This window comes from Hibiscus syriacus, unplaced genomic scaffold, assembly GCF_006381635.1.
Source record: "Hibiscus syriacus cultivar Baekdansim isolate YM2019G1 unplaced genomic scaffold, ASM638163v2 tig00111105_pilon, whole genome shotgun sequence".
NCBI lineage: Eukaryota > Viridiplantae > Streptophyta > Magnoliopsida > Malvales > Malvaceae > Hibiscus > Hibiscus syriacus.
The window spans coordinates 194,646-219,653 of record NW_024062987.1 but is presented as its reverse complement, the minus strand read 5'-3'; the positions used below and the strand labels follow the sequence as shown (position 1 = coordinate 219,653).

At 34.9% G+C, this 25,008-nt stretch overlaps 2 protein-coding genes and 1 long non-coding RNA gene across 3 annotated transcripts; 1 reads left to right on the top strand and 2 right to left on the bottom strand.

The window, feature by feature from the left end:
* The first annotated feature begins 1,230 nt into the window (after nucleotides 1–1,230).
* On the top strand, nucleotides 1,231–24,849 carry LOC120154215. The gene is made up of 3 exons (XR_005518861.1): nucleotides 1,231–1,348; nucleotides 6,354–6,358; nucleotides 24,815–24,849. It is a non-coding gene; the product is annotated as an uncharacterized LOC120154215 (long non-coding RNA).
* Nucleotides 3,661–6,377, bottom strand: LOC120154213 (auxin-responsive protein IAA11-like). The gene is made up of 5 exons (XM_039166034.1): nucleotides 5,791–6,377; nucleotides 4,339–4,667; nucleotides 4,070–4,205; nucleotides 3,815–3,876; nucleotides 3,661–3,750 (listed from the first exon to the last, which is right to left on the bottom strand). Exons 1-5 carry the CDS (start codon nucleotides 6,120–6,122, stop codon nucleotides 3,701–3,703), a joined length of 909 nt encoding a protein of 302 aa, XP_039021965.1. The 5' UTR covers nucleotides 6,123–6,377; the 3' UTR covers nucleotides 3,661–3,700.
* LOC120154214 (mitochondrial import receptor subunit TOM9-2-like) lies at nucleotides 20,012–20,523 on the bottom strand. Its single transcript, XM_039166035.1, has one exon. The coding sequence runs from the start codon at nucleotides 20,493–20,495 to the stop codon at nucleotides 20,178–20,180; it is 318 nt and encodes a 105-aa protein (XP_039021966.1). The 5' UTR covers nucleotides 20,496–20,523; the 3' UTR covers nucleotides 20,012–20,177.
* Nucleotides 24,850–25,008: the final 159 nt, after the last annotated feature.

The window sequence follows — 25,008 nt, the reverse complement described above, 5'->3', positions numbered from 1 at the left end:
CTTACAAATACCATAATAGTTTAGAGACTAAAAGATGAACCATGTACAAAAGTTGGCTACTTGACAACTTGAATCAACTTGTCAATATTTGGTATCCATGGTAGCCAATTATCAACTTGAATCAACTTGTCAAATATTCGGGATCCATCGTAACCACTTGTGAACTTAAAATTTTCAGTCGTAAACTTTGATGTTTATCAAATTTGATCAATTTTCCAACCTGTAAGCCTGTCACATAAAAAAACAATTTATAGCTGTTGTCTAGCCTGTAGCAGCAGGTATTCCATTTGATTCATGTTATTTTAAAAATCAGCATGAAAATTTTAGTTTGGTGGCTGTCCTGTTTTTGCCTCCCACCCAGATTTTGCTTGTTTTTCTTGTAAATATTTTGTACCCTACTTTTGTCCCTGAATGTCTTACACGATACCACTGTTTCAGTACAGCGAAGAGAATTTGTTTCTGTGTTCATCTTGATGAGACGGAAGAAGATTGGATGTTTACATTTTTTTAGATATTGCTTAATTATACCAATATATTTATCAGTTCAATAAAAAAAATTATTTTCCATATCCATGGCTTAATGGTAATATTGGTCTTCCAAAATTTTAAAATTTTACGTTGAATTTCAAGTTCCGTAAATAAATGAAGCTGTCTTCTTCATGGCAAAACGAAAACAGTATAACAGAATGACCGGTCAAAGGAGGCATTTGGTGTGATAAAGGATTAGTTTGAATAAGACATATTCCTTTGACCAGAAAAAAAATATTAGCATTTTCAGCTACCTGGTTCCTTAATCATCCCTTGCATAACCTTGCTTAATAATTATGGACTACCACATATTTATTCAGGTCACGAAGAAATCTATGCCGTGAGGAGAAACAATTTGTATTGGTGACGTAAAGGAATTAGAGAAGAAATTAATGAAGGTATCTGTATTGATAATATAATAATTACTGATTAGCAGAAGAAGACTCAAATTTATAGTGTTTATCAACAGCAACAGAAACATCCCAAATGCAGATAAGACCTTTAGGGATGATTACGAGATCTCCGGCACCGAACTCTACACACTCCGTCGTCGATGTACCTTTTGGGTAAACCCTAACTTTCCCCCTCAGCAAATAACACGTTTCCTCTGCCTCAAACTTGAGATGGTACCTCCCAGGTGAAAAACCCCATCTGTTATTCATTCTAAAAAATTAACCCTCCCCCCCCCCCCCCGCAAACTAAATTATTAATGGAGCAAAAAGGAAAAAGGGCCAACACTTGATGTTGAGCTCCGACAGTTTTTGACTCTGATGGGTTTTCTTTCTACGACAATTCTAAGGCTATTCTCAGCCATATCTTGGTTAAAATTCTACAAACAAGAATTCTAATACGAGGAGCTGGAGAAGCACACTTTGTTTTTCTTTTCTCCTGGCTTGATCTGGCAGTCTGTTAGTAATAAGCAAGCTGAGGGTTTGAGGTGTACATAATATTTATGGCTTTGACAGGGGAGTGAGATTATAAGATTTCTGGGTTTCCAATACCGATACAATTTGTGTAAGATTTCATACGTTCTGGTGTTTTAAATCCAACGTATTAATAATTTGCATTCTAGAATTTTTAATCCATATTTAATGTACCATATTAGTAAGTGTAATTATTATAATTTTATAGTTTTATAAATTATAGTTGCTAAATATTTTTTTGAATTAATCACTGATATCTTATCTATTAACCGATTAATACAAATCGGGTATTGTAGAGGCGATGACGACTCTCCCAACCTAGTTTATTCTATTCGCAAAAGCTATGATTTGAACCGATGACCTTACTTAAGAGATCTAGTGTCTCGTCCCACTAAATCAATCGGTTGTTGGTGGTACTAAATATTTTTAAATCTTAATTTATACATAGAGACGGCAGGTCGGGCTGATGACGGTTTTGCATATTGCTTCCCCCATTATCAATATTTGACTTAAATTGCCCTTCTACACATTTCAAAAACGGTTAATGGAAAATTACTATTTAATGGCAAAATATGTTGACATATATATTTTGAATTGAATCAGATTTAATATAAATGCATAATTTGATATGATATGGTTTTAGTTTTTAGTTATAAAAATATTTCATTATTAAAGTAATTCGATTTTAGTAATTTAAATATTTTAAATAATAATAATGGGAAAAAATGGTATTGGCGTGAAATGGAGATTATTATAATGGAGATTATTATAAAAAAATGGTTTCCGTAGATGTAAGATGGACAGACGAAAGAAGATAGTTGGATGGACAAAATAAGTGTTTGACCAGAGGGTATTACGGTCTTGGAGATAATGACACCGTGACACAGCTGTCAGTCAGGCTCAGGCTCAGGCTAAATCTGTCATCTCACTTTTGTTGTGGTCTCCTTAATCCATTCATTATCCTCTTCCTTATAAACAACCACTGTTGCACGTACTCCACGTGTAAAAATTGTCTTACTCTAAACTTGCCAAGATATTTAGGGGGTGACAACAGGACGGAGGCGGTTTTTCATTACTTCGTCCTTAACATTTGTGGATATGATTTTAAGGAATTCTCATTATATGTTTCGAGTTTTTTTGTTTTCAGAACCATTCCTTGGGAATCTATACGAGTTTTGGTTAATTTATATCCTAAAAAATAAATAAACATTTTTGAATCAATGCAACGTTTAAAATTTATAAAACATATTAGATTATCTCAAATTGATCTCTATCTATAATATAAAAGTTTCAAACGTTAATATTTATCTAACACCCAATGTATATGTACAATCTTAACCATTTTCAATCTTAACTATTTTCAATCTCAACAAACCAATATATATTAAATGAGAAAATATCTAAACTTTAATTTTAGTTCCTTTGAGATGTAACAGTGACAACACGTAATCCCACATATTTTTCAAAGATGCCCACGGTTTTTTTGTAAAATATCGGAGATCCCCACAGTTTTCCACATGATTCGAATATAGTAATCCCTATCCTCAACCCCATTTGAACTTCTGGAATAAAACTTCTGTCATCCCCATCCCCGTAGGTAAAGATTTCAGTTATTCCCCATCCTGTCGATTCGGATCCCCATGATTTTCGAGTTTTCCCCCAATTGCCACCCCTAAATATATTCATACTAACAAAAATGCAAAATTGAATTTCATCGTTAAAATATTTAATTCACAATTATAGATACAATAGTAGAAAAATTATATGTAAATTTTATAATTATATAAACAAATAATAAATATAATACACAAACAAAATACATAATGTTTGTAAATATGAATAAATACAGAATCTCGAATGACCGATGATAATTTAAAATTTATTTTGGAGGTTGATGTATATATTGTTGATAATAAATGTTGAACATGTTTTGTTATTTAATGTTAAGATGGGTAGTGATGTAGTCATTAGAGAAAAAAAAAAAGAGGAATGATAATTCATGAGATAAAAACATACATTTTTTTTATTATATATCAGGACTTCAGGAGGAGAGAAAAGAACACATCACTCACCAAGTATTATGCTGTATAAACTAAAATTCTATGGCGAAACACTGTAACTGAGTTTGGAACAAAAACATGTAATGATAGGAAACGAACAAGAGACACAAAGGGATCCAAATTGCTCCGACTTTTCTGCATTTCTTTTCCTTTGTATGTTCCAAGGGATGGATTTGAGAGAAACGTGTTCTACACGGGCTTTCTTCTTTGCCTCTGGTTCCTTTCTTCAGTTCTTGGCGCTGTGAATTATGAATGAGACTCAAAGCATTGTAAACAAGGTCAGGCATGAATAAGCATACATACCTAATCCGGTAGCCTCGGATTTCCTCACGATTCTAAGCCTCTTCACCAAGCTACCGAACATCCTGAATCAAACCCGAGAACATACACAGTGAGTGTTAAGGAGATGACCAACTTTCCATCCTTAAGGCAAGTTCAAGTGCACTAGAGGAATGGCACGTATATGAAGATTTTAAGCTTTTTCCAGTAACCCTTCCCCTGCTTTATCCTAGAGTCCGAACTAATAGACGGTTTATGCATAATGGAAATTATACGTACTCCCAAGGAACATCTCCAACAAGCATCCAGTCACCCTCCCTGTCCTCGTAAGTAAGAACAAAATCATATGATCCATCTAGCAGTTTTGAATGTCTTGTCGTTTTGTTTGTCACATCATGCTGCCGTGCCCTCGACCCTAATAACAAAGCATGACAAACACTAGTAAGAGAAACATACTTGGATGATCACCTAATAGAAAAATCACAGTACACTCTTCTAAAGTGGAATTCAACACAATGCTTGAAACAAAATAAATTAGGGAAGCTCGCCTGCTGGATTGGCACTTGGGGTGGTTTCAAGGAACATTTCTTCCAATGTTTTTGCTAACTTTTCGTATGATTCAGGGGCATTCAGATCGACCTTCCTTCCGATCGGAATTCCATCCATTTTGACCTTCACGAAAAGAGATGTCCTGCTGGCATTAGTGTTACTACCACTACTATGGTAGCTGCCAATGGTGCTGTTCTCAACCATTGAGGTCTCCTTTCTACAGTTCTCCGTAGTCGTCGAGTTAAATCCTTCTGTGACTGATGCTTTTGCTTGGTTAACCATGCTATTCATTCTATAAGCTCTGATGGGAGGCCACCCAGCCACTTGACTGTTTGCATTTCAAACAAAATCAACAATTCAAGCACCATAACTCAACAGTATGTTAATAGAAAGAAAGGTGTGAGCTACTAACGGGATACTGAAAAGGTATCAAAGAATAATCATACACATTAAACCGTCTCCTACTTAATATGGTTCCATTTCTACTTTAAGTTTGGTTCAAGAACTGGAAAATTGGATCAGTTGTATAATACAGGGACAATCATCCTGCATGACCAAGTTGCCAAAATGACGATTTTTTACCTTCTTATTTTTTCGTCTTTGTTCAATTCGTTCATCATTATCACTCATATATGTCACAATGTAAGACCGTCTTATTAATCGTAAAAGTCATTCAATGATTAAACCATGTATTCTAAGCTGATTATCGGATCAACAATCAAACAGGAACATAAACCGAGTTTGGAATTGAAGACCGGAAAGTTGAGATCTATCATCATCTATATCTTGAAAATAAGTAGAAACCGTAAATAGCAATGCTACTCAAGACTTAGGTATGACACGAGCATGTTAAAACCTTTTTCCATGTATTTGGGGTTTTTAAAGGATCATATCCCTACACAACATGTCCCAAAATGGTGTCCGAAAATCAGACACTGATACTCCTAGGAACAACATCGCTAAAAATAGTATGTTTGCAAAACACAACTAACAGGATCCGTCTCAACGAGAGTGGAAGCATCCCAAATCCACACATAATCATCAACCTAACTCTTTAAATTGTCTCCCCTTGGAAACCCCTTCCTAAATGAATCAATCCTTCAAGAAGTATCGTACTAAATTACGGCTGTAAAGGTCTCATCTTAACGGTTTTCAAGCTCACTACGATGACACAACCACATCCGCAATTAAAAAATATAGTTACGTTTAGAAAACATATCATATCCAAGTGTTCGCAAGATCTACAACCGCTATTTAGTAGTATACTTTAGCCTAGTTGGATAAGTCTAGTTTTCTTTTCCTTCCCTAATTCTCTCCACCATGATCTCCTATTCATTGTAACAAAATCGAGTAGTTGATGAGACCATCCCTTACGTCCTTAACTAAACACCATAACAGAATATATATGGAAACATGGAATATTCATAAATCAGGCTAAAGCTAAAGCATACCAAGATCCATTAGCAGCAGCAGCCACTGAATCAGCAGTCCTCTTGGTCCCTGTCGTGACATTAGCTCCACTTAAAGAAAACGAAGAGGAGGAGGAGGAGGAGGGAGGAGGAGGAGACGAAGAAGGGAAATCTTGAGCGGTCAATATCCTAGCATATTGACCACACTTTGAAGCCCGATGCATCTTGGAACCACCACCGCCGCCGAGGCTCAAGCCAAGACCCAATTCCAATTCGGATTCATCTGGGCTTGAAGAATCTTCAGAGGAGACCACCATGTTATCCTCCCTTGACACGCTACTCGTTGACCCACTTTCAGAACCACCATTAACCATGGAAATATAACACCACCAAAGATTCCAACTTGTAAGTGGAGAAAGCAAGAGAAAAAGTGATGAATTGTGGAAGTAAAAGGCTGGAGCTTTTGCTGGCAGAGGGAAATGAAAAGATTGGAGACTTTGAGAGGCTCTTGTCTGTGTTAAACCCTAAATATTAGCTTCCCATTGTTTGGTGGATATGGAGGAAACTGGACCGGAAGAAAAAACTAAAACTGCTGAGAAAACAAGGAAATGTCAGGTTGGCAACGTTTTTTTGAGTTACGGGTAAAATAACCTCGTATATTTGAGCGTAAACTATAAAAATAGTCACCAAACTTTTAACATATATTTTGGTTACAGAACTTTCAAAAACTGTAATATAATCATTAAACTTTTTGAATTTTTTCATTAGGATCAATGTCACTCAAAAAGTTCATACGGCGAATTCATCAAGTAATTTTAGTAATAAAAATTATTATTTTTTAAGAATCTAAATCTTAATAGTTGTGTTTATAAGATTACCTTTACTATCGTAAATAAAGAAAAAAATTTAAATATATATTAGCTTATAATGGTTCTTATATTATTTTAGTATTTTAGAATATTTTATTTTTTTATCAAGCTAAGGTGATTACAAAGTAGTATTTATTCTAAATACTTTCAATCATTTGACGATGACTGCTCAAATTACCCCACTACAGTCGTTGGTGCCCAAACACATGACCTCTAGGTACAATAACGATTTCTTTAACTACTGACATAAGTTAATTCGTGTATTTTAGAGTATTTTTCTTAAAAGATCTCAAATATCTAAAACAAATAAAATTTAAATATTTTTATTTAAAATTTTCCACTATAATATTTAATTAATATTAATTTAAAATTTGATTATTTTGTTGATCTTGATAAAATTTGATTATTGAATACTTCCTAACCATACTAAAAATATTAAAACAATTTTACTAGACCGAATTGATGATAAGCGAAAAGAAGAAAACTGAAAACTGTAGAGTTGATGGGTGGGGCCCATATAGTACAAACACCAGACGACAAACCGACAAATGTGGGCCCATAATCACAAGCCTCGACACATCGGAGTCTGGGGCCCATCCCTGTCAATCACGACAATGTCGGATCCTCCTCAAAACCCCATGTCTCAAAAGCAAATGGCAGAATGACACCACCTACTCTCAACTTCATTAGTTTTATTGTTTTAACCCTTAATCTTTCAGTACACGTTTTCTAACCCTAAATATTTCTTTCATCAATTTAACTCGAATATAGTAGAATAGTGATGAGACTATTAAATTAAAACCGGTGATTTTATTATTTTATATCATTAATAAAATTTTAAAATTAATTATTTTATACTTATCAAAATATTAATATACATTTTCAAATATTTTTCATTCATCAATAACGGAAACAAATCGGTTAGCATTGTGATAAAGACGTAACATTTTTCATTCATCAATCGGTTTAACTTTTCATTACTATTTCTTTACATTTGAACCAATTTTATAAATTTGAAAAGTTTAAAGGTTAAAAGAAATATAATCAAAGATTTATGGACTAAGATGATTAAATTAATAAACTTGAAAGGGGTAAAATGTTGTTATGCCAAAGAAAATCAAAGAACGTAAAACACACGGGTACCGAATGAAGTGATAAAAATTGACAGCTAAAGATATCATCAACGTTAGACCCACACCTCAACATCAACCCAACCCTTCGATTCCTCCACTTTCCCCGATTTTTATTTATAAAAAACCGAAAACATTATATTAATCGGAATTGAAATCTGGTTTTCAGGTCCGAATAGTAAATATTAAACAAAAAAAGAAGGGTAAATTACACAAATCATCACTGAAAATTTATCTATTTTATTTCACTCATTGTACTTTAAATTCATTCAATTTCCTCACTTAATTTAACATAATTAACATTTTTTATCACTCAATCGTTTTCTCACTAAACGATGTTATAAATGAGTTGTTATATAGATGCAAAATTAAATCGTTTTGGTAAAAAAATTGTTTTTCTAAAACGATATCATTTCCACGCCATTTAATTTTTAACAGCCGAGTCACCAAAAATACTAATTGTATTAGGTTTAGTGAAGAAATTGAACGAATTTAAAGTACAGAGAATTAAATAAGAGAGAAAACAAACTTTATTGACGATTGGTGTAATTTACGCAAAAAAAAAGTCAAAATTTGCTTCTCCTTCGGCTCGAGGGACAGGAGACAAGACACGGTACACGCTTCCCTCTTTTAATTATTTTATTTTATTAATTAGATAAGATTACATACAGCAGAATCGTTATATCTTTCCACGCCGGTTCTGCTGGTTAACTGACACGTGACGGAATCATCTCTCTTATTGTGACATCTAAAAAAAAGTCAAAATTTGCTTCTCCTTCGGCTCGAGGGACAGGAGACAAGACACGGTACACGCTTCCCTCTTTTAATTATTTTATTTTATTAATTAGATAAGATTACATACAGCAGAATCGTTATATCTTTCCACGCCGGTTCTGCTGGTTAACTGACACGTGACGGAATCATCTCTCTTATTGTGACATCTGTCATTTCAGATATAACTGGGCTTCCTAAAATTCAAATATATCATTTTGTTTACAAACTGAAAACATTAAAATATTTAATTGCTGGGGACATAACGCAGGTGTGGGTTTTAAGAATCAGATCAAATGATAAAATTACTACACGTGGAAGTGTTAGATTAGACTGTACAATAAATTATATATTTAATAATTCAACTGTTTAAATAATTTATTTTAATCACTTAACTATTTTTCTTTATAGTCATATTTAACGTTATATTTTAATATAATTTTAATAATTTATTATTAAAAAATTAATAAAATTATTGATATAATATTTTTTTATTTTTCAATTATGAAGAAACATTATTTTATAATAATAACTAACATGTCAACATCATAAATATTCTTTTAATAATTAATCAAAATAAAATTAAAACATAATATTTATCATAATCACATAAATAATTATATAACTAAATGCATAATTTACCCTATAATATATTCACGTTCACTGTGTACCGTACAATAATATTGCTTTTTAATTAAGTAGAGATATTATATTTTCAAAATAAATATTGAAATTCGAATCCATAAAAAAATAAGAGAAGATGAACATCTTTATCTTTCAATTAATTAACGGAGTCATTTTATTTTTCACTACGAGTTTTGGCTGTCGGAGACGTTTCCGAAATTCGTCTAACGCCCGTCACCGATTTCATCATCTATAAAAATTAGAACAAATAAAAGTAATATCGAATTTGAATAAGCTGATCGAATTATATTAGACCATACTCATGGTGACACATTTGCACTGAATGCCTCATTTTTCGAAGGAAATACCATATTAAGTAGCCATCGCTGCATTTTCCACCTCAAGAAAACCACAAAACCAGAACATCAAGATTAACATTTTGTAGACACCCGTTTTTGACCGGACTTAAAAAAATATATTATATTATTATTATTATAATTACTTATTATTATTAGTATTATTATTGATTTATATACAATTATTTTGCAGGCCTCAACCCCACGATCCTAACGGCACTCCCTTCCACGTTTCTAGCCACCAAAACCATGCCCAGAAAAGAGCAACAGATGCCGAAAAAAACTGAAAGCAGTTCCTGTTTTTTTCTATTTAAAAGCAATGCTCGAGTCAAGAAAAGGGGGAGGAAGGAATTGAAGGGGGTCCTCCATTTCTGTTTTGTCCTCATTCGGTTTACCATCAAATTGTGCGTTCACGTTTTGCGAGGCATGTGAAGTTCACTGACAAATACACCCAAATCACTGTCGACGCTACTCACATTATAAGCAAAGCCTTCAACTCCCCCTCGTGACTCCCCAGTACATACATATATCGCCATCAAGAGACAAATCCGAGACTCCAAATCCAAAAACCTCAAAACGTCATGAAACTCCATTTTTTTACTCTTCATTCCATTATTATTTTTTCTTTACCTTTGGTTCATTCTACCCACCACGATTACTCCGACGCATTATCAAAATCGATTCTGTTTTTCGAGGGGCAGCGTTTGGGTGTTTTACCAAGAGACCAACGTATGAAATGGAGGCTGATTCAGGGTCGAGCATTTCAACGCTGAAGAGTATATTAAACTGGTGAGGAAGTATGGACTGGAAATTTCATAGCCTGGTCTGGAGCCAAATAGAGGGTTAACATGGCAAATGACAAAGAGAAGGGGTGATAGTGAAGTTCATAAAGAAACAGAAGAGAAACTCGGATGGTGCAGTGATCCACATGTTCCTCCCTGTGTAGTGTTTGTTGAGGGCCCTCACTCTGACTTTTCTGGACCAACTTTTGGAAGCACAACGTGCGTAGCAGTTCTAAGGAACATCAAACTTCTTGCTGCAAATGCTGGTGATTCTCGTTGTGTGATATCAAGAAAAGGACGTGTCAATGGCAGTTTGGATCTTTCAAGAGCTATAGGTAATTCACTGCCCTGCTCGATAACTATAAAAAATAAGGGTACTAATTGAACTTGTTGATTTAGTACGTAGGTTTCCAAAACAGAGGGTGTATGCCACTGGGAACAAAGTGCTAGCATTATTTCATAATTTATTTATTTTTAATATAATTTCTAATATTTATTCAATATCCATTTTTTTTATTATTATACAATCTAATAATATTATTGGCTTTTGAGGGGAATTTTTAATCAATCGAAGGTAAGTAATTTGAATTGAATTTTTAAATTTAAATTTTCGCAATTAAAGACAACCGATAAATTAATTGGTACCGAAAGGGCAGTTCAAGGGTGCTAATCCTTCCTTGACCGTAACCGACTCCCGAACCCGACACGTTTCTGGTACAACGCAGATCAGGTAAGATGGTTTCCTACCCACCTAAATTTGTTTTAAAGTGGTCGGTGGCGACTCTAACCCAACTCATTCAAGTCGAAGCCCAATTCCGGGGCCCAACTGAAAGACGGCTACGACAGCTTGGCGACTCCGCTGGGGACAGGTAAGTGAGTCAGGCCAAAATTAATTTTCCGTTGTCTTTTTATGCGAAAATTGTAAATTTTAATTTTAATTTATTTATTCGATTTCAATTATTTACCTTTGATTATTTTTCAAATAAATAGTTGTACTAACGTTTGTTCAATGATTTCAGATTTTTCATCTTTGGCTCTATACCCGAGCTCCAAACCCTTTTAAGTGGGGGTGAAAGCGACGCATTCGTGTGAATTTATTCACCGCATATGCCTAGCAAGTAGCCTTCGGGATTCATATACCTTATGTCTTCGTGTGAATTTATTCACCGTGCGGGCATAAGTGAATGTTTCCTCTCGAGTTTAACTTAGTCCACACAAGCTTGTAATGGGCTTAGGACTAAGGGTCTGACAAGCCCAAGGGGGCACCATCAAGGAGAACTCGAGTACCTTTTTAGAACCTAAATCGGGAGATTATAGGGAATTAGAGCCCACCCCAAAACCTCATTCCAAACCCTAGGCTATTTTTATTTTCTGCTATATTTTCTGCTCCAAGCATGCGAACTAGACAAATATGCGGTTAGGATTTGTTTGAAATTAGCACGCGGGATAGAAATCATGTCCGGGTAGGAATAATAAACATGTGGGGTAGATATCATGTGGGGTAGGACTTTTCATTTTCATCATTTTTTTATTATTTCCTTATCTCACTAACTTGTTTTTCCTCCCTTCATTTTTTTCTTGGCATTTTTTTTATCATTCGCATCATTAAAACGAGGTGTTGATCCACCAAAAATGTGTTTGTTAAACGTAAATAATCTGTATTAACGGACAAAGGGGTTATAATACAAAGAGATAAAAAAAAACTCAGAAGTCCAACCGCGGTCAAAGAATACTCAAAGACTAAGTTGCAGGGGCAAGACGAGGAAAAGGTCACTGACCCGGTCGCTCCTTTCGAAAACTACAAGAACAAGATGGTGAAACCCTAGCTGAGCTGGATGCCATTGCTGATGAATTCAAGAAGCAAGCTTTGGATAGTTTCTCTCGCTCCAATGGCATTTTCGTTAGAAACAAGCTCGGCAGATAGTGAAAGCCGGGGATGCAGTCCTTCGAGACCTTTTGGGGGCAAGCAGCTCGTTATTTGCACATTTTAGCCAAAGGAGCCGGAACGGTTTGACAGGGTATTCAACCGGTGACAGACGAAGGCAGAAGACTAGTCAACCTATCAGAAGTTGTTCGGGGTATATGCCTTCAAAATATTTTTGTCTCTTAAGACGTAACACTTTTGGCCCAATAAGGATAATTTATAATAACAGGTACATTTTTTGGATCAATGCCTCGAACATTTCATGCATCATGCATTCAGACATATCGTGCATTTTGTTATTTTTCTTTACATTCGTATTATTTTTCCTTTTTTTACATTCACATGTCTCATCAAAAATGAGAACATTTTGATCTTATGACATATAAGGAGCTTTACCAACAGTTGTTTGACGCATAAGTGGTGTCACCATATCCAGAGAAATCCATGTAGCCCCGTACCCCAGGTAGTATGATGAGAACGCTCATTACGAAAACCATAGCGGAGTCCCAGGGCGCACTATCGAGAATTACTCCACAATCAAGAGAATCATACATAAAATACGTAACAAGAATCTGATCGACTTCAACAACTTGGGGGCATCCAAGTGAGGAAGACCATTTCATCATTTGAGACATTTTGTTTGAATTTGTTTTTTCATTTTTTTCTCAAGTTTTTGTAAGGACTTTTAAATAAATTTATGTTACTTTAAAGATGTTAAACAATGAATAACATTTGCAAACTTGCAATTCTTTGAATATCATCTGAATTAAGAAACTCTGAAATGATTCAAAGTTACATATATTTGACGAAGTAACATGATTTAAAACAAGGAATTTGACTTTACCCAGAATATACACTCAAACACCGTACCCTGCTCTTGTAATTAACCAATATAACATTTTCCTTTCATAAGGTGTGGACAACATGGGGCACCCTTTTGCATATGACATTATTATACTTTTTATTTAAGACGTTCAGTGATGATAATGATCTTCACAGATGGAATAGTCGAGTAAGTGAATCTAGTTTAGGTCAGTTGCTTGAAAATTGAACTCTAAAGATGAATTTTTTTACTTTCAACAAACACCTAGACTATAACAGGTTCTTCTTGACAATCTTAAGAAATTAAATCTGTAAAACTGAGCTATTCCACTAAGGCAATTGGTTATAGAGGAAACTCGAAAGCCCTGGCTTTATGAATAGATTGTATTCAAACCATGACATTGCTCGGACACTTGGCAATTCGGTGTTTGCTCCACTGCTTTTGTCAGGCCGAAGACTTTGTGATGAGATGAACCCTTCAGTTAAACCTGATAAAAGTGATTATAATGTTAAGTTGTCCCTCTAAAGTAATTGGTTAAACGCCCCGACTTTATGGATTCAGCTAGCCAAACTATGGAAAATTAAATCAAATTTATCTGAGCAAGAAATTTTCAGTAATGTTGGACTAAGGGAGTTAAGGAACACATGTTATAGTCGACTACACACGAGCACTCAAGAATTTCATTTTTAGACCGATATTTTTCGCACTGCCTTTGTTAGAGGAGCCTACAAAGCTTGAACAAATAGAAGATTTCAGAGGACTGAAATAAAAGGTCTAGTAAGTGATCATGCTAGTTGCGTCATTTTGTCCGCACCCAATTGAAGTGCCAAAGCATGTCAAGATATTTAAAAAAATGACATTTTTTTCCAAAACCTTAGAAAGGAGGTCAAGCTAAAGCCAACCCATCCATTTGAACATTTGTCAAAGAGCTGTAACTCTGAAAACGTTAAAAGAGCTATTGATTCCTTTGATGTTCTTTGAACTCACGTTTATAACTTGATTCAATTTCGAATAATATTTTACAGCATTTTTATCATTTTCTCTCCTGAAACAAGAAAAATGAGAAAAACATTTTCAAACAGAACAATCTCAGATATGAAATGTCTGTAAAGCCCAAGCTCGAGAAGCAAATGGGGCACGATCGATTCCATGGACCAGATTGGCAGACAAAGCACGAAGAGATAACACATAATTCATTCATGTTGCATGCATCTTAGACATACTTAGGTGCATCACATTCCTCATTTTAGCATACATGATTTTTGCAGCTTTTAGAGTCAAGGATACTTGATTCGTAAGCGTCTTTAAAGAACGATGGTGGTTGCTTAGCTCGGCAGCAAGAAGCTACACTTCGACCAACTCGACAGATTGAAAATTTTCTCTCGAACTCACAATTTGCTCGAGAGTAGATTTCAACTTCACAATGAAGGATATCTAGCTCGAAGCCAAATATCCATGATTTCAAATCCACGACGGAGGATATCGGGTCGCTCTAGACAACGCAAGTTCAACTTCACGACGAAGGGACCGCTGGTTGTCAATAAACATTTTTCAATTTCAGAGCCAATTTCAACTTCTCAACGAAGGATCTTGACTCTAGACAACGCAAGTTCAACTTCACGACGAAGGGACCGCTGGTTGTCAATAAACAATTTCCCAATTTCAGAGCCAATTTCAACTTCACCACGAAGGATATTGGACTCCAGACAACGCAAGTTCAACTTCACGACGAAGGGACCGCTGGTTGTCAACAAACATTTCTCAATTTCAGAGCCAATTTCAACTTCACAACGAAGGATATTGGACTCCAGACAACGCAAGTTCAACTTCACAACGAAGGGACCGCTGGTTGTCAATAAACATTTCTCAATTTCAGAGCCAATTTCAACTTCTCAACGAAGGATCTTGACTCTAGACAACGCAAGTTCAACTTCACGACGAAGGGACCACTGGTTGTCAACAAACATTTCTCAATTTCAGAGCCAATTTCAACTTCACAACGAAGGATATTGGACTCCAGACAACGCAAGTTCAACTTCACGACGAAGGGACCGCTGGTTGTCAATAAACATTTCCCAATTTCAGAGCCAATTTCGACTTCACAACGAAGGATATTGGACTCCAGACAACGCAAGTTCAACTTCACGACGAAGGGACCGCTGGTTGTCAATAAACATTTCCCAATTTCAGAGCCAATTTCGACTTCACAACGAAGGATATTGGACCAGACAACGCAAGTTCAACTTCACGACGAAGGGACCGCTGGTTGTCAATAAACATTTCCCAATTTCAGAGCCAATTTCGACTTCACAACGAAGGATATTGGACTCCAGACAACACAAGTTCAACTTCACGACGAATGGACCGCTGGTTGTCAATAAACAACTTCCCAATTTCAGAGCCAATTTCAACTTCTCAACGAAGGATCTTGAATCCAAGACAACACAAGCTCAACTTCATGACGAAGGGGCGGCTGATTGTCAACAAAATTTCATTCAGAGTCAATTCCAACTTCACAGTGGAGGATATTGGACTCGGAACAATGCTACTTACTTGGATTTCAACTTCACGACGGATGATATCTGACTGACGAAATTTATCAGTGAACTTTCCTGTGAAGGGAAGTCATCCAAAAATCATATTACTTGGTTCAGACCCGCTCAGATGAACCACCTGAAGAACTATGATGGCTTAGACATGTGAAGGGAAGCCATTTTTTTTAGACAACATTTGCATCATAACTCAAGGCTAGAAGGGTTATCTGCCAACAAAAGACCCCCGAGTTCGATTACACTCAGCTTCGAGGGCACATCATTTACAACATAACTCAAGGCTAGAAGGGTTATCTGTGACCAAAAGACCTTCGAGTTCAACTACGCTCAGCTCTAAGGCACATCATTTGCAGTATAGCTTAAGTCGAGAAGGGCTATCTGCCAAAGACCTTTCGAGTTCGAGTTCGTTCAGCTCGAGGGCCTATCAACCACATGATGGAGTCAATGAACTACTTTCCAGTCGAATTTCCAACCAGAGTCTTTAAACCGAGAAGAAGACAAATGCCCAATTCCAGGAAGCTCAATCACATTTGAGAACACCGACAAAAACTGGTTGTCTTTTTCGTCTTTGCCCTATTCTTGCTAACACAAGAATGTGCAAAGAGGGGCAGCTGTAGACACCAGTTTTTGACCGGACTTAAAAAAATATATTATATTATTATTATTATAATTACTTATTATTATTAGTATTATTATTGATTTATATACAATTATTTTGCAGGCCTCAACCCCACGATCCTAACGGCACTCCCTTCCACGTTTCTAGCCAACAAAACCATGCCCAGAAAAGAGCAACGGATGCCGAAAAAAACTGAAAGCAGTTCCTGCTTTTTTCTATTTAAAAGCAATGCTCGAGTCAAGAAAAGGGGGAGGAAGGAATTGAAGGGGGTCCTCCATTTCTGTTTTGTCCTCATTCGGTTTACCATCAAATTATGCGTTCACGTTTTGCGAGGCATGTGAAGTTCACTGACAAATACACCCAAATCACTGTCGACGCTACTCACATTATAAGCAAAGCCTTCAACTCCCCCTCGTGACTCCCCAGTACATACATATATCGCCATCAAGAGACAAATCCGAGACTCCAAATCCAAAAACCTCAAAACGTCATGAAACTCCATTTTTTTACTCTTCATTCCATTATTATTTTTTCTTTACCTTTGGTTCATTCTACCCACCACGATTACTCCGACGCATTATCAAAATCGATTCTGTTTTTCGAGGGGCATCGTTTGGGTGTTTTACCAAGAGACCAACGTATGAAATGGAGGCTGATTCAGGGTCGAGCATTTCAACGCTGAAGAGTATATTAAACTGGTGAGGAAGTATGGACTGGAAATTTCATAGCCTGGTCTGGAGCCAAATAGAGGGTTAACATGGCAAATGACAAAGAGAAGGGGTGATAGTGAAGTTCATAAAGAAACAGAAGAGAAACTCGGATGGTGCAGTGATCCACATGTTCCTCCCTGTGCAGTGTTTGTTGAGGGCCCTCACTCTGACTTTTATGGACCAACTTTTGGAAGCACAACGTGCGTAGCAGTTCTAAGGAACATCAAACTTCTTGCTGTAAATGCTGGCGATTCTCGTTGTGTGATATCAAGAAAAGGACGTGTCAATGGCAGTTTGGATCTTTCAAGAGCTATAGGTAATTCACTGCCCTGCTCGATAACTATAAAAAATAAGGGTACTAATTGAACTTGTTGATTTAGTACGTAGGTTTCCAAAACAGAGGGTGTATGCCACTGGGAACAAAGTGCTAGCATTATTTCATAATTTATTTATTTTTAATATAATTTCTAATATTTATTCAATATCCATTTTTTTTATTATTATACAATCTAATAATATTATTGGCTTTTGAGGGGAATTTTTTAATCAATCGAAGGTAAGTAATTTGAATTGAATTTTTAAATTTAAATTTTCGCAATTAAAGACAACCGATAAATTAATTGGTACCGAAAGGGCGGTTCAAGGGTGCTAATCCTTCCTTGACCGTAACCGACTCCCGAACCCGACACGTTTCTGGTACAACGCAGATCAGGTAAGATGGTTTCCTACCCACCTAAATTTGTTTTAAAGTGGTCGGTGGCGACTCTAACCCAACTCATTCAAGTCGAAGCCCAATTCCGGGGCCCAACCGAAAGACGGCTACGACACATTTCTTACAAAAGGAATGATTCTGGTCCTACAAAAGCTGAGATACAAGGAAATTTATGAACTTCTTCACGCCTTTAACTTCAAAGGGCAGATTGTATGTGTAAAAGAAAACCTTGTAAAGCACACCACCACTTCTAAAACAAATTAAAGGTACTTGAAACAACAATACTTTAAAGAGAGACAACTAGAGCCTACTGCCAACCATCTTTTTCTGTATCTATATTATTCATCAATGATCGAAGTCCCAAAGAAAACAAACACTTCTTTTCTAATTTTTGGGTCTCAAAGGGCTACCCCAGTTTCACCATCTTTAAAAAGTGCTAGTCAGAACAAGTGAACCGGGGTGCAAGTGGTTTTGTCCTTTTTCTGGTCCTATCAACGCCTTTAAGGTCAAAATGCTTTCTCCCAAGTCCCCACTACCCTTAAAGGCAAACGAATCAACTTCACTAAATTAGGACCAGGGCCCGACCTATCTAATTCTCCACCGACCAGTATGTGTAAATAAGTGGTCACTATGAGGCAGATTACCTCATATTTTAAGCCAATGCCACATATACAAAGAAAATAGCTCCTACAATCCATGTCAAACTACTCCTTTGCTTGTATTCTTAAACCTTTATATTTGTCAAGATTTGGACCATCCAGCCTCGCCTGTTCTTTTTCTTTCTTTCTTTTTTGGCCTAAATGCCTGATTTCACTTTATTTTGCTAGGTACACCTGCATCCTATATTTAGATTCTAGAGTTACAAGCAAGCTAGCCAAGTAGCAGATGAATACTTAAGATTATTTCCCAAACCTCTTGATATTCTTTTTCCCCTTTATAGGATGACGAATATGATTATCTGCAATTAGGAGGGTAGCATAAGGTGTGTACTTTAAAAGCCGCTGTGAGCTTGGGCTATAAATAAATAATCGTGTGCGCTAAAAGAGAAAGAAAACTTCTTTTGACTAGAGCAAAGTATTTTAAACCATTCAGAAAATTCTCCTCTGTTGATCATTTGATCCCATAAATAGCATTTTCGCATGGCCATAAGTGAAATCATCAAAAGAATGTTGAAAACTATATGTAGTTACCACCTATTCCCTTCCATTCACTAGATGCTAAAGATGGGGAAAGTAAATACCTGAAGCAGCGGGTGCAACAGCAGCACCATTTGGCAGATGGATTTTAGCTTGTGAGCAGCAAAAGCTTAAGGGTTCTCTAGACACTAGACAACATAGAATCTGTGTCCTGATCGCAATCTTCAGAGACGAAAGATTAAACCGGGAGGTTCTACTGCTAGAGTACTCTCGAAAGATCTTACTCTAGACAGCATAGAATCTGTGTCCTGATCGCAATATTCAAAGACCAGAGATCTTACATTATATTCTTTACCGAACCTGCCATTTAAAAATAAATTTTCAAGGGCAAAGGGATCACAGACCTTAAGTTCAATGAGGACGGTTATTCTACTCATCCTTGCCTATGACATCTAGCTTTACGATCAAATAGATTCAACCAGCAATGCAACTGGAAAACAAGCAGCGTCAATGCCTACTGGAATAATTAGTTCAACTATGAATCCAACAGCTAAAATCCTTCAAGAACTTAATATCTTCCAGTTTGCTTTATGATATATCATGAATATGCGACTTCAAATGGCAAGGAAAAAGAACTAAAGTATTTTAGTTTTCTTGCTATTACCAATACCGTTAAAATACTACAATCATAGCTACCATGGTGCACCTACCATGACAAAGAGCTAATGAATAGAAGAAGTTCTTACGATAATTTTTAACCCTACTCCAAGTCTCCAACTCTCAATTCCCAACTATTTATCACCAATGTCAATGGTCAACACCAGCATGACATTCATAAGGAGGACTAATATTGAAATATAAGAAATCCAAGATAGAAGCACGGACTCTTAAGTTCAATCATCTAAGTATGTCATGTACACTAAACTTCTGCAATGTAATTCAAAATCACCTTTTCATTACATATCGATCAAGTAAATGCATTTGACTATTTGAGTAAAACTTTGGTACATCAAAATAGAGCCAAGAAAAGATTGTCCTTAGAACTATGATCAATTCATTCCATATTTTTCTAAACTGAATAACTGATGATGTAAGGCAGTTTTCACGTAACATTCAAGTTAAAGCTATTCATCACTAATATCCCAATGATACTAAAGATCATATTTGCAATCAAAGATTAAAAGAAAAATCCACCACCAACTGGTTTTCATTCGAAAGGTTATTTAACATGAAACACACAAGCATAAACTTGATAAAACCAAATCCAATAACATTCCATAGGAAATTCAAGCTTAAAAACAGGGTAAAATTTTAAACTCCTAAACTACATCTAAAAGGTTTTGGACTGTAATGGCTTGAAACATGGCTGAAAACTGATAAAGCCAACAAGCTCTGACATGATATGACACAATCCGACCCGATTACTTACCGGCGGGTGCAGTGGGCGGGGCACCGAGGAGACTAGCTTGCTGCAGCTCAAGCTCATTGAACTGCTGCTCACGGTCCATCTCGATGATCAAAGGGACAACTAAGATCAAGAATGTTGTTCCAGCAATCCAGGCGGCTTTCCCGGTGCTGTGGATGAGCTTCTTGGAGACGAAAGCGGCGTCGCTTGCGGCTTGCTTACCACGAGAAACGATGGGGGAGGAAGTGATCCGGGCGAGGATGCTGGATTCGGGCTTGGAAGCTGATCCCCTCTCGGGTAGGGAAACTCCGCCTCGTTTGGGTTGAGCCGCCATTGGTTTGTTGCGAAATGGAAGACGGTTTTCTTTTGGTGGGTTTTGAAAGTGGCTACTGAAGAAGGGAGTTTAACGATGGAAAATTTGACTGTTAGTTAGTTTGAGCAAAAATCGTTCCGATTCCAAAAATCGAATTTTTTGAATTGATTTGAAAAAATTCAATTTGAATTGACTTTGAGTTGTAATTTTATAAACTTAATTTTACTAAAAAAAATCTAAGTTCAAATCGAATTGTAAAATATAACTCGAATAATTCGAAATTTTTAGTAATTAGTAGATTTATTTTCAAGTGTGAGTTGAGCCATTGGACTTTGTATGATATATTTATATCACATATCAAAACAAAATATGAAAAATATATTTGTATTGTATATATAATTATAGAAAATCACGTAAATTGAAATCAAATAATATAATAAATATTATAAATATTTACAATTAAATTTAAATAAAAAATCGACTCGACACGAATTTATAAACTCAACTTGGCTCGAAAAATTTTCAAATCAAATCCGAATTGTAAAATATGACTCGTTAACTCTAAATTTTTTAACTCAACTTGATTCGACCCGATCAAACACTCACTTAGTATATAGCGTTTTCGTCACGAGCTCCAATTATATACACAATGTGTCCAAATTTTTCCCCTTTAGAGGGAAAATATAGTCTCCCATTTTCAAGTATAGAATAAATTTTTGGGCATGAATTAGAGTGATCTTCGTAGTAAATGAATTGTTGTTATTCTTTTAGGATCTAAGTTTGATCATCATAGATAATAAAGGTGTGAGCGATCAATATAAAAAATTTGAGAGTTATCTTTAAACATATACCGTTATATACTAATACCAGATTATTTAAAAAAAAATTTGCGTAAACTTCATCATTGGTCATTAAATTATTTATTTTATTTTAGTAATCAAATTCTTTTTCTATGAATTTAGTCATTAACATTACTTTTTTTTTTAAATTTAGTCACCGATCGTTAAAACTTCAACGACGATGCTAATGTGAGTCATTTTTTTATTTTTCATGCCATTTTTTTCATTGAAATTAACATGTCCATGACATGTTACCATTCATTTGGATAACAAAAGAATTATTTTATTTTGTCATTGTAAATGTCTTATCGAATTACGAAGGAGTTAAATTTTACATAATTCGTACATAATATTTTTTGTGCTAAAAGTTTGTAATTCTTTTTTGAGTGGTTTGATTCTAAAATTAACAAACTACTGAGAATGAAAGGATGGTGTTGGATATTTTACCTTGGTGGTGTTGTTTAAATAACATTCTTTAGGTTTAGAAATGGATAATGAAAGATTATTGTAATTTCTGATTTAGGATTTGGTTTTAGATGGAAAATGTTGTGTAGGGTTATGCCATGATTTGGGTTAATGTTGCATTAGAGATTTGAGAGTTGATAATTTTATTGGCTTATGAATATAGGGAAGTTTTATGATTTATGTGAATATGGTAGTGTTTTGTCTGTTTGGAGTGATTTCAATGAAATGTGTTAATCATTTTTGTTGTAACGTGTTATGAAATGTATTAATATTTGCATTTGATAATGAACGCTCAAATACCCTGCAGTCGTTGGTGTTCGAATTCGGAACATCTATGAATAACAATCATTCTTTTTAACCACTTAGATCATTCGGTTGATGCAAACATTCCCGAAAGTTGAACGTTGTAAACATGTAAACTTTAACAAATAAGAAATTAGAAATATTTTAGAATATCATTAAATTTTCAACATTAGTAAAACATCATTGTTCATAACATAATCAATAACATAAGCTACTAATTAAGTTTAATTAGCTATTCGTACACATTATGTAACACCCTAAACCAGTACGACACACAGTCGAACGATTAGAATGCCACAAGGAACTACCGGAGTGGTTAATCCAAAATTTTTCTTAATTTCTTAATAAAAACGGCCATTTTAATAACCATTTCAATAAAGAAATCCATCTATAAAATATAAATAAAGTTTTACATCGGGGAGCTCCCAAAATAAATACATCAAAATATAAATACCAACTTTTCAAATAAAGTTACGACTCAAATACACAACAGGTGTATGAATATACATGCCCTCTAAAGAAATACTCGAGACGTACTATGCTCTGAACTCGGTCTGGATCTCGACTACTCAAAAGGCTCCTCGAATGCTCCACCTTCTAATTTGTGTAAGGAAACAAATTCCAAACACTGAGATCACTAGACGAGTGTCACACTAACAACTAAGTCATTCTAAACGGGTTCATCAAATGCTCAAGCTATCAAGTATCATTTACTAAAGTAACCGAGGTGTCCTCATCATTTCCCGAGTATTCAAACAATGCTAGTTTTATGTCACCCTAAATTCATCTCGTTCCTAAAGTTAATTAAACATTATCTTTGGTCCTCATTTGTAGTCTTATTTGAAAGTAATTATAGAGCTTTTGGGAAACCTCATCTCTATTTTAAAGTACCTTGAATTTCATGTCAAAAAATGTACACCGATATCAATACCAAGCCTCTTGGTATTGATACTGCCCCTAGAGTATTTATACTCCTCCCAGTGTATCGATACTCTACTGCTATACTTTATTAAAGGGAAAAGGAGTAGTATTGATACTCCTGATATGAATATCGATACATACCTCTGGTATCGATACTCCCATGAATATTGATACCAAAATTGAACATTGGAAAAATAGTTTCGATACTAACCCCTTGGGACCCGAAACCGGGACCCCAATATCGATACTCCTTTACCGCCCTCATAAAACTCTTTGATTTTTGTCTCTCATAAGAACAATATCGATACTTTTCTTCCAATCCAGGTACTCAACCTCGAAAATGCCCTATTTAGGCACGAATTAGACACTTAAACTCACCTAAATCGTCCTATTGAGGTTCATAATCTTTAATTAAGTATTATGTGATAAAAATGGGTCATAAATAAGGCTTTAAAACATGTTATAACACCAAAACATAGAATTTACCATGAACTACTTAACATGTTTCAAACTCAACACTTAATCTAAAATGCATTACTAATGATCCACAAATGGTATGAATAAGTTGTGAATGTGTTACCTTGTGTTCTAGCTGCTAAAATCTCTTCCGAAATCAACCAATGGTTAATTTCTTTTTTCATCTAGATTTGGAGCTTCCCCCACTTCCTTTTCTAATTTAATGCAATAAAATGAGTTATTAACTTATCAGGAGGCTTGGACTAGAATTAAGAATATTCTACATAACTTAAATCTACTAAAAATAAGCTAGAATCACACGGTTATCTTAACCTCCCTAAAATCCATTTTTGAAACTATGACCAAAACTCGAAATCAAGTGCTTGAAATGAAGATTAAAGGATGGAGATTAATATTTTTACCTTGGTTAACCCAAACTAAGCTTGAAATTCTTACAGTTTCCTCCTTTGTCTTAAACTTGAGAGAAGAAAATGAGACAAAAAGATAAAGGGAAAGGAAGAATCTTTGGTAAGGAAATAGGGGTGGTTCATGTGATAACCAACCACATAAAATAAAGGGTTTTCATCCTTTGATTTAAGCAATGGGTAAATTGACTTTTGGTCGCTCTTTTTTATCTCAAATTAAAATCATCACCATTTTCCAACTCTGGAGCCCAACTCAAACCCACTTTCAACTTAATTTGGTCTAAAATATTTTAATAGGTCCATTGGATTAAATTTATGAGTCTCGAATTGACCCAAACTACTGACCCGAAATTTGAGACGTTACATATAATAAATGACAAAAAATGACAGAAATTACCAAGATTAAAGTATTAATTGTTGTCATTTTTCAAAAAACAAAATAAGTACACAACCAATGTTTTTCAAAAAAAAAATCAAGTCTAAAGTGACATCAAAGACTCTTGAAATAAATATATTTGAATAAATAATAGGTTTTTATATAAAAATAGTTTTCTCCTTAAAATATCAATGAAAATTTATATATATTCGCATTGTAGTCATTCTAATTAAAGACGATGATGAAAACATTGAATTTACATGTATAGTGAGAATGAACATGTTTATATCGATATTCTATATAATAATTAATACTCGATTAAAACGATATGATCTAATATTAAATGTCATAATAACCACTGAAATGATTCAGTATAAAAGCGATATATATATATATATATATATATATCATACATGCATCAATAAAAGTACAACAAAAATAAATTATACACAAGAGTAGACACACAATTTAAACATGTATAAAAATATTTTTAATATATATATATACTGGGCCTTGAACCTTTTTGGGTGTTCAATTTACCCTTCAATTTATAAGTTATTAATAAAAGTTCACAGGTTAATTTAACTAAAATGATCAAGTTAAAGGATTAATTTGATAAAACTGATCAAATTTAAGGAATTTAAGGATCATTTTGTTAAAAGAAAAAAATTAGAGGTTTCAATTTTCTTTGAAGAGAAAATCTGGCTGAAAATTTGTATTATAAAGAAGAATATGGCTTTGATTGATCA

Bases quoted from the DNA above. Each gene is read 5' to 3' on its own strand.
- LOC120154213 (XM_039166034.1), bottom strand. From the start codon at position 6,122: ATGGTTAATGGTGGTTCTGAAAGTGGGTCAACGAGTAGCGTGTCAAGG. The intron at 4,668-5,790 runs GTATGCTTTAGC...AAATGCAAACAG, and splicing joins GCTGCTGCTAATGGATCTTG to TCAAGTGGCTGGGTGGCCTC. The intron at 3,751-3,814 runs GTATGTATGCTT...CATAATTCACAG, and splicing joins ATCCGAGGCTACCGGATTAG to CGCCAAGAACTGAAGAAAGG.
- LOC120154214 (XM_039166035.1), bottom strand. From the start codon at position 20,495: ATGGCGGCTCAACCCAAACGAGGCGGAGTTTCCCTACCCGAGAGGGGA.